This window comes from Penaeus chinensis, chromosome 15 (genome assembly GCF_019202785.1).
Source record: "Penaeus chinensis breed Huanghai No. 1 chromosome 15, ASM1920278v2, whole genome shotgun sequence".
Taxonomy (NCBI): Eukaryota; Metazoa; Arthropoda; class Malacostraca; order Decapoda; family Penaeidae; genus Penaeus; species Penaeus chinensis.
In genome coordinates, this window is record NC_061833.1 from 5,464,240 (window position 1) to 5,474,239 (window position 10,000).

The 10,000-nt window shown below is 38.0% G+C and overlaps 3 protein-coding genes across 3 annotated transcripts in view; 1 reads left to right on the top strand and 2 right to left on the bottom strand.

Moving 5' to 3' along the window:
• The window catches only part of LOC125032950 (galactosylgalactosylxylosylprotein 3-beta-glucuronosyltransferase P-like), an 18,200-nt gene extending 16,246 nt beyond the window's left edge, over positions 1–1,954 (top strand). Inside the window, exon 8 of the mRNA XM_047624356.1 lies at positions 1,629–1,954. Within this exon, the coding sequence (XP_047480312.1) occupies positions 1,629–1,751 (123 nt within the window). The 3' untranslated portion in view covers positions 1,752–1,954. The remainder of the gene's footprint in view (positions 1–1,628) is intronic.
• A 4,603-nt stretch (positions 1,955–6,557) lies between these two features.
• On the bottom strand, positions 6,558–9,353 carry LOC125032774 (ribitol 5-phosphate transferase FKRP-like). The gene has a single exon (XM_047624121.1). The coding sequence runs from the start codon at positions 9,107–9,109 to the stop codon at positions 7,607–7,609; it is 1,503 nt and encodes a 500-aa protein (XP_047480077.1). The 5' UTR covers positions 9,110–9,353; the 3' UTR covers positions 6,558–7,606.
• A 134-nt stretch (positions 9,354–9,487) lies between these two features.
• The window catches only part of LOC125032775 (protein Churchill-like), an 8,719-nt gene continuing 8,206 nt past the window's right edge, over positions 9,488–10,000 (bottom strand). Inside the window, exon 4 of the mRNA XM_047624123.1 lies at positions 9,488–9,845. Coding sequence (XP_047480079.1) covers positions 9,682–9,845 — 164 coding nt within the window. The 3' untranslated portion in view covers positions 9,488–9,681. The remainder of the gene's footprint in view (positions 9,846–10,000) is intronic.

Consider the following 10,000-nt stretch of genomic DNA (forward strand, 5'->3'; position numbering starts at 1 on the left):
CTCTAATTTAGAGGGTTTTTGTGTGTTGCAGCTCTTATTTAAAGATGTAACATTGGCGAGTTTCCAATCTTTTGGAATATTAACAATATCGGAGTACATAATTCTTCGGCACATTCCCGCAGAACCCAGTTAGATATATTTCATCTGATCCCTCTGCTTTATTCTTGTCTAATCCTTTCAGTGGCTCTTTTATTTCATTCTTTTTTAATGTGATATTTTCGATATTCCGATTTACATGTGTACGGTTACTTGCCCTTTCAAAGAATAAACAAACACTGTCTGAAATTTCTCATTAAGAATTTACTCATTTCCTCCTCCTTAGTATAAGCGTAGTCATTGTACATTTATTGATTTTATCCTTTTCGCCTCCCTCGTGATATACTCTTTTCGTCCCACTTTATACCTTTCATACAACTGCCTAAGATTTATGTGTTATGGACATTTTCCAATGGAGCTGTTTGTTTTTTCTCATTTTCTTGCATTTATCATTGAGGCACTTTTGGTCACTTCTTGCTTTAGTCTTGAATCTAGATATATTTTTTTCTACTCCCTTTTATAGAATATAGAATTGAGAATGTTGCATATCATGGTTCTCTTCGTTCAGGAATTTTTCCCAGTTTATGTCATCAAAGAAATCTTCAGGCTTCCCTTGTAATTGTAATTTCCTTTTCTTTCGTTACTTACGGCGATTTTTTTCTGTAGCAGACAGCATTTTATTAATTACTACATGATCACTTTTCCCTAGAAGCGGACAGTAATCCATGTTCCTAATGTCATCTTTATGATTTGTAAATATTAGGTCAAGCATAGACGGTCTACCTAGCCTTCTTATCCTGGTATGATCTGTTACATTCTGGAAGAGACAAAATTCATTTATGACTTCTAGTAATATTGCATTCCACGAATATGGCTGAGCTCTGAGATCGAAACTTTCCCAGTCAATTTTGCTGTTGAAATCCCCTGTTGCAAGAATTTATTTTGCGTTAGTTCCCGAAGGTTGTAGTACTTCTTCCAGGCTCTTTAACGTTTTGGTAATTTTCTTGTGCCCACACCGATGTATGAGATGGTATGTACACTGTGATTATTATAATGTTTACGCCTTTGTTTCTACCTCAGTTGCTTTTAGTTCTACTATGGAGTCTTACTTAATCTCTATCTCCTTAAAATAATTCCTTTCCTTGTTCATATTGCAACCCCATCCATTTCCATTTACCCTATCTTTTCTCCGTGAATCCTAATGTTGCATCGCCTACGGAGGGATCAAGTTTGGATTCAGTGGTGCATATTACATCTGGTTTATTACTTTCAATAATTGCATCTAGTTCTAATAACTTCGGGCATAGACCATCTGTATTTGTGTAAACTATTTCCACTTAATCTCTCGGTATTCCTTTTGACTGCAAGGCTTATGTTTTTTTTTTTTTTTTTTTTTTTTTTTTTTTTTTTTTTTTTTTGTGTGTGTGTGTGTGTGTGTGTGTGTGTGTGTGTGTGTGTGTGTGTGTGTGTGTGTGTGTGTGTGTGTGTGTGTGTGTGTGTGTGTGTGTTTTTCTTATGAAAACAAACATATCACTATAGGTCGTAATTCTACTCTACAATTAAAAATCTGCATATTATTTGTGTTTTTGCAGGTGTATGTATGGCACACGAGGACAGGGTCCGTCGCTCCCGCCTCGAGAACAATTTTGGATTCTAAATACGATGACACAAATCTTCGGGTGATACGAGAAAAGATGCTTCTGAAAAAAAAGTAGCAGTAATCTACTTATAGTTAAATATGGAACCCGATAATGTATAAAAAGTGTAATTGTTTCAAAAGGCAAATAAAGATTTACAGTAGCCTATATTTAAGTGTAAACTGTTGTCATTTGTTATTGTGTGATTTTTTTCCTTAAATGATACTTTACTTAACTTTTTTTTTCCAATCTGTAAATGCTGTAATAAACTTTAAAATGTATAATCATTTTTAAACACACATAGGCTCCAAAATCAAACTCTCCACATTTAGCTTCAGTTTGTAAAATCAATCACTCAAAGGGGTTAATGCCGAGGAGGGTGCATTGCCTTACCCACACTTTTTCCCAGCCATGAGGGTTCCTCTTGGTGAGCCGCCAGATATTCCATAAAGGACTGTCACTGGGAGAGCCAACTGACCGGAAGGCATCATCAGGGAATCGAACCAGATGTCCATGGGCCCGTGCACTCGTGTGAAGACGAGACTCAGGGCAGAGTTCAAGTTTCTCTGTTGGACTGTAAAACTGATAATACATGGCCCTGAAAATACAGCTTGGTCCTCTTATGCGGGTACGAGCATCTGCAGATACTCTTGCCACGAGAGTTCATGACTCCTACTGCCAATCCAGTCTTCTGTTGATTTCCAGGTATAACAGCCTGGAGTCATGAAATTCACTTCGGAGATGTATGTGAATCTCGAAATGTTTTTGAAGTCCCTGCTGAAAGCACATTTGAACTGAATGGGTTCTACTTGCAGACCCTGAAGTCTTGGATGTTGGTCTTGGTCCAGGGAATCTCTAAACTTGAGGCTTTGTCATCATGGTATTACAGATCAATTTATGATTACTGCACACACATACACACACAAAAAAAAAAGCACACACACAACACACACATAGTTTAACTTTTGACTGTAAGGTACCCATGTAATGATAGAGGATTATAATATCTGGTAAAGTATTTGGAAAATAGTGGCAGTTGGCATCATTCACTGATGAGAAGAGATGAAATGAGAAGAGCCCCATTGTGGAGAGCACAAACCAGAGAGGTCTTTTGCAATGACTGTGCAAGCACTTAGATGCTATAATCATAGCAAGGCCATGTTACCTCATTGACCTCTATGGAACTGGCTGGCGATACTCATATGGGGACGCTGGGATAGCTTGGCAAGGGAAGCTTACACACACAGTCCATTTATTGCACCAGGTTAGCCAATTATGGCAGATAGGAGTAAGAAGGCACTTCACACAACCGAAAGTAACCACTTAACAAATCACCCTGATAACGAAGGGTAAATATTAGTAAAATATTACTTGGTTTTCTCTTCTGCAGATCGAGATGGGAAATTCTTATAAGATAAACTTAGGCATTCTGTTTGGCCAAATACCCATCAGTAGAAAAAGTATTATTCCTTTCTCTACTGATGAGTGTCCCAACTACGATGTGTGTTTTTCCCTCTACAATACATACCGGGGCGAATGAGTCTGTTTAGACATTATTTGGTAAGTCATATGAAGAATGTTTACTGGCTATCTTTGGATTCCTCTCTTCCTGCCTCCAGTTTCCCTGCTCATTGTTACTCTATTCCTTGCTTGTGTTTCCCTCATTGCTATGATTATATTCCAAATTTCTGTTGCGACATCAGTCCTGACAGTCATTTATTTGTTTATTACTATAGAATAACTGCTTTCTCTCTTTCTCCATCACATCTTTTCTCCTCTCACCTACTTACTTACTTACTTACTTACTTACTTACTTACTTACTTACTTACTTACTTACTTACTTACTTACTTACTTACTTACTTACTTACTTACTTACTTACTTACTTACTTACTTATTTACTTACCTCTCTCTCTCTCTCTCTCTCTCTCTCTCTCTCTCTCTCTCTCTCTCTCTCTCTCTCTCTCTCTCTCTCTCTCTCTCTCTCTCTCTCTCTCTCTCTCTCTCTCCCAACAGTGGAAGATATTGGTTTGTTTATATACTAAACATGGCATCAAGAAAAAAAGGACTCAAGGAAATTTTCTTACTCATTCTAGAAAACCTACCATTGGACTAATCAAGTGATTCAAATGCTGAAACTGTTGCTGATGGGCCACAAAAAGCATAGTAATCATATCGGCTACAAGAAATACGACAGCAAAGTTCTAGTTATGAAGACCCACTGAGACTTTAAATACAAATGGCATACATGCCTGTGTTATTATTAGGTCTCATGGGAAACTCCTTTAGAAGAAATGTCCGTAACTACCTGTGTAAGTTTAGAAATGGCTCCACCAAAAAATGAATATCTATATCAGTCATGGAATAGAAAAATAACAACTATTAAAAGCTAAAGTACAGAACACAAACTGTAGTGGCCTGTCCTGACGTGACTGAAAACTAATCAGACACGGATACACAGGCCACTGAAATATAGGTTTGGAGGCAGATTTCTAGAATCAGGGCTTAATATTTTTGGATTGACTGATTCAGCTGTTGTCAATGCCTTTGTGCTTTATGAAGAAGAAATCTGTGACTAATGCCCATTCTGAGGACAACAGTGGAATTGACAAGTGTGCCAAACTTCGTAAAGGGTGCCTACAGTGAAAAAAGTGGAATAAATTGGCCTGATTTTTTAAACAGAAGAGAAGATAAAAAGTAAATTCTAGTCATGAGATATCACCAGTCATAAGATATCATATATATATATATATATATATATATATATATATATATATATATATATATATATATATATATATGCACATAAATATATAAATATATACACATAACGTTATTTTTAGATAAGATATGTAATAAATGTAATTTAGTTGCAACTATAACATGTATAAGATCATTTCCATTATAATATCTGCACAGCGAAGCTTTTATATGTGTGTGTGTGTGTGTGTGTGTGTGTGTGTGTGTGTGTGTGTGTGTGTGTGTGTGTGTGTGTGTGTGTGTGTGTGTGTGTGTATGTGTGTGTGTGTGTGTGTGTGTGTGTGTGTGTGTGTGTGTGTGTGTGTGTGTGTGTGTGTGTGTGTGTGTGTGTGTGTGTGTGTGTGTGTGTGTGTGTGTGTGTGTGTGTGTGCGCGCGCGCGCACGCGCACTTGTGCTCGCCTATGGCTTTATGATCTTCCTTCCGGTAAACCTCGACAATTGTACAATAAATTGTTTAAAGAAGTGCTTTTCAGAGACTGGGTCTGGTAGAAAGGTACAAAGAAGATCATGCCTTTCTTTTGCTATTATTAGCCTTTGCGCTTAATCTACTTGACCAGGTGCAAGACAACAAGACCATAATCATTACTAGTCAGTTCCAGTACACGCAGTGGAATATTTATAAGAGTAAACTAATGCCTACTATAGACTAATAATTATGTCAAAGGATACCACTGCACCTTTGCCCAAAATCTCCCAGCACACCATGCCACTGCTTACTGCAAAATTTTAAAAAGGAAACATAAGAGTTAGCCATTAACAGCAAGCACACCTAGCCAGGAGGAAAAGGCAGACAAAGAGGAAGAGATATCTTAGCACCAGCCGATGGAGTAATGGTTGGACTACAGTTCAAGGGTGATGGCTGCCAGTGTGATGGCTTACAATAAAGTTTGTTGCAATAAACCACCCCTGTTAATTTCCTTGAATTCGCCAATGCTTTGAACAGCATCCACATCTATTTTCTCAATTTTGAGCAGTAAGAAATTACCTGCTAATAAAGCTGAAATCAGATATTTCAAACAGGAATTCACCCTTGATCTGCATTTAGCATTCTTGCATTATTCTCTCTAGGAGCTCAAGAAACTAAATGAACAGTCAACAATACTGTTTCCCTTCCACCCAGTCAGTAATTCTAATGACTACTGATGATGCATTCAGTAGGTATATTAATTCCTTTAAAAACATTGGTCTGAAAAAAACTGTAAACATAACCAGATTGTCAACAGAACCTGAGTACAGATGGTTAGCCTGTGGTATGGCGTGGGTATATGCTGTACAAAGGGAAAGCAGAGGCAATAACTCCAAATTTATTGAGGATAAAATAGCCAACCCTCTAATGAAGAAGAGAAGGGGTCCAGTCTAGATGGTAATTTAGGATAGTAAGCAGCTTTCATGATTTTTTTATCAGTGTCTAATTATTTTCCATATAAATACTGCTCTTCGTAATGGATGTGCATATATTAAAACTTCGGCTGTATGGCCTATAAACACTAAGATTAACGGTAAGTGATACTGAATGGAGAGGTTTGCCAGTTAGCTCATTTTGGCAGTATGCTGTTTGTAGAAACAAAAAAAAACAACTGTGGGGTGTAATACATGGGGTTGTATCATTCAGTATAAAAGCCTCTCTCAAAAAGAATCAAGAGGCTTTGGGGAAGGTGGCAAGGGAGGTTAAAGAGCTTTCGGAGCCTGTGAAAGAGAGGACTCATCTCGCATTTTCATATTGATGAAATTCAGGGTTTTGAAACTGTTGCTCATCTTTCTATCAATCTGTTTTATATTTAGTAGGTTTTTCTAGACTTGGGGTCCTTACTGCCTTGTGTGCAAGGAATGACTAGGGGTACTATATACTAATAGTTCAAGATTTTAATTTGGGTAATAAAAATTGCCAGCTTAGAATGTAAACACTGCACTGCATAAAACATTGTGTTTGTGATATGTAGACACAAATGCCTGTATACAGACACAAATGCAAATGCTTACAGTTAAATTGATCTCCACGCATTCATAAAGCATGTGTATATATATATAAATATGATCAAGCACTTACTACCATTAGCTTTATCATTACTATTATGAAATTATCACTACTAACAGTTCAAAATACTGGATAATAATAAAAGGGAATATCTGCACATCCTTCATTTATTACCACAATAATCAGTTCAACATCAAATATGACTGTAATAAATGACAACATCACAGTAATCAAAAGAACGTACACCAAATCTGAGACATCTAAAAGCACAGCACATTACCACTTTCTAACATCTCCTACACTATTTGGCAGCAGCAACTTTTTTTTATATACTTCCTAACTCTTTGTTGTACAAAATCTGGCAGATCAAATCAATACCTTGGATCAACTCAGCATAAATTTGCTAACAGCAGACTCACTAATTCTCAAGGAAAACAAATCAGCTAGATTGTCTGCATTCTAAACTCAATAACTGTTCCATGTGCAATGTTTGATGTCCTTTATCTACTGTTTGTGCAGTCACATTTTGTAGTTTTCAAAATGTCAGAAGATTATGCTATCAAAATGAAGCTATAAATGAAATACATAAGCTTTTAACAAACTTTCCACTACATCAAACAAAATATCTGTCAAAAATGATAAAGAGCTCCATGCATACTTTTACAAAATTTTGAACCCTTAAAATGGGATACAGTAATTGAGCAAAGTTATGGTCTTCTTCAACATATCACACTTTTCACTTGTCACTGTAAATTTTATTTAACACATTCTATTAACAACAAAACATTTGATGCCAAGAGCACTGCAAACTTAAACATTATGTTTTGTTTTTTTCTAATTATATCACAAATAGCCAACATCAGCAATTTTTGCTTAATTTATCTATTAAACTTGTATACATTTCCTGAAGAGTAATCACAAATGAGGGCATGTAAGGAAATCAATCGTAATGATTTTACTTACTATTCAATATTTTGATTCCACTGATATTCAATATTAATATAATTTGATAAAATATACTTCACATTGTTGGAAGACAACACATCAACAATAAATGCACACTAATAAGACGAGATGAATTATTCGTAAAAACATTCACATTTGCATCAGAAGACAAGAATACCTGCAATGGCAACCAAGAGAGTGCCCGAGAGTCCACTGTTGTCCCTGTCAACTCCTCTGTAAGGCAAGGTCCACATCACAGGTGTGGCAGAATTGAGATATTTCGAGAGAGAAGCATATCAGGATTGGGGTACTGTGGTGACTCTATGACACCTGCACCAAATTTGAGCTCTAAAAAGTCCCGCACATTGTTGGGGGCTGAGGCTAAGACCCCGGCAAAGTTAACTGTGGCAAGGGGTCTTAAGAAATGTTCTGGGAAATCTATGTCTTGACGGTGGCCAGTTGTCCAAGCACCACCACGTGTCATGGCACCTCCACGTGGGCTGAAGGGAAAGACATCCACATGAAGGTGATTGGTAGTGCTGTAGTGTACTCTAAAAAACCCTCCCTCCGATGCCCTCTGCCACACAAAGCCTTCTGCATCCTCTAAAGTTTGCCAACGTGCTGCTTTAAGCTGCGGACAGCGATCCACATCTTGTGCATAAATTCCTACATCAACATCATAATCCCAAGGAATGATGTCTCCATTGCGAACAGCCCCCAGTAATGAACCTCCTTCCAGCCACCAGCGAGCACGACATGCTTTCAAAGCTTGAAATACATGTCTAGCTGTGGCTCTAAGCCCTTCCAGACAACATGGTGGTGTCCAACGACCCAGGTAGAGGTAATCAGGTGTGTCATCCACCACTGTTGGAAAGCACCGTGGTGTTGTACGAGTGCAACCATACCACAGAACGTTGCCACCAGAACTTACCATTTTCTTAATTCCCAGAGCAGCATATAAAGCCTTTCTTCTTTCTTCTTCAAGTGAATCATGCTTCCATTGCAAGTGCTCTGTTGAGTAGAGCTGGCGGCCCTCACCAAACAAGCCTCCTCGACTGACATGGACCTTCCAAGAACGCGATGCACCCTGTATACCTATGCTAACTGGGATGGGTCGAGCTAATGGATGGGTTAGCTTCAAAAAATCACTAACCTGCATCAGGATGGCTGCACGGCCACTTATTGCATCACATGCCTCACTCTGAGGTGCTGGGGCTATAGAGAGCGTCCAGGCCTGAATGTCAAGTGTGTAACGATGACATGTGAGAGGTGATCCACCCACACCAACTGCAACTACCTGCCAATCACCAGTATCAAGCAATTGTATCAGGTCATGCAACTGCATGCGAGAAGAACACCGCGCGCCATCGGGGAGTATTAATACATATCTTGTATTTGTGAGAAAATCAGGGATGTGTGGACGGTGGTGCAGAAGTCCAGGTGTCAAGACCAGCGACTTGACTTGCTTTGGCAGGTGCAGGGGGGGGTATATGGTCTCATCACTGACAACTAAAACCCTACACACTCCACCACATGCACTCAATACAGATTCAACAGTCTCACTTACATCATTATCAAAGGTCTCAAATTCTCTAATGATGACAACAAGGTCCTCTAAGCGATTTCTGCTCATTACATGCTTTCCCGGGGTATATTCCTTGACAGACCATCGCTGGCCAACCTGTTTCATAATAAACACTAACAAAAGCACCATTACCATTAAGAGAACAGTCCTTGTCTTGCGAACACCCACCATTATGAAAACTTTATGACTAACCGTAAATTTTGTGGGTATTTTCCAGCTTTATGACTAAAAATGACCAGCTCAGTGAATTTTATACCGAATTTGATGCATATTCAAAAACTTAAATTCTAAATATCATTCTTACATATTTGTGATATTGAAGTTTTGGTAAAAAATGGGTATAAAAATATAAATATAGAAAATGCTACATATCAATAAAAAATATTTAACAAATTAAATAAATATTATCAATAACAATCACACATCAATCTTATTAAAAACCCTTGAACATTCATAAACAGTTTAATAGAAAAAAAAAAAAAAACAGTTACCCTTAAAAGAGCAAGTTCATACAGAATACATTAAAAACAACAACAACAAAAATGCAAATCAGGTTTCAACAGATATTTATGTAAAGAGATCCTACATGCACATCTAAGTGCTTCTTATGAATACAGCTTCTCCACAGACAAGAAAGTCAACAACACCCAAACCATTTCCTCCCTTCTTGTATGCAGGGATTCACAGTCTCACATGCTTCACTGTGGCATAGAAAGAGGAAAGTTCCTTGGTGTTTTAGGTCCTCAGAACAAGATGGTTTCCATGCGTGGGTCGTCGGGGAGACAGGAGCGTGTGTCATCAGCCTCACCACAGAGCATGCAGCTCATCTCATAGTACTGGAAGTCCTCTTCAACCCAGAACCGGTGTGTGTGAGAAGCAATCACATGGCTGCAGATTCCGCATACATCTGTGTCGGTTTAAGGGCTGTTAGCACTGTGTAAAGTATGCTATACATAAATCAATAACGGCAAACAGCAAGGAGATCTGGGAGTGCATACTATAAAATACAACTAAATATCCAAAATAGTGTTTACCAAGCAAAAATTCACACTGCATTCCTTG

Coding starts and splice junctions, on each gene's coding strand:
- LOC125032774 (XM_047624121.1), bottom strand. CDS start 9,109: ATGGTGGGTGTTCGCAAGACAAGGACTGTTCTCTTAATGGTAATGGTG.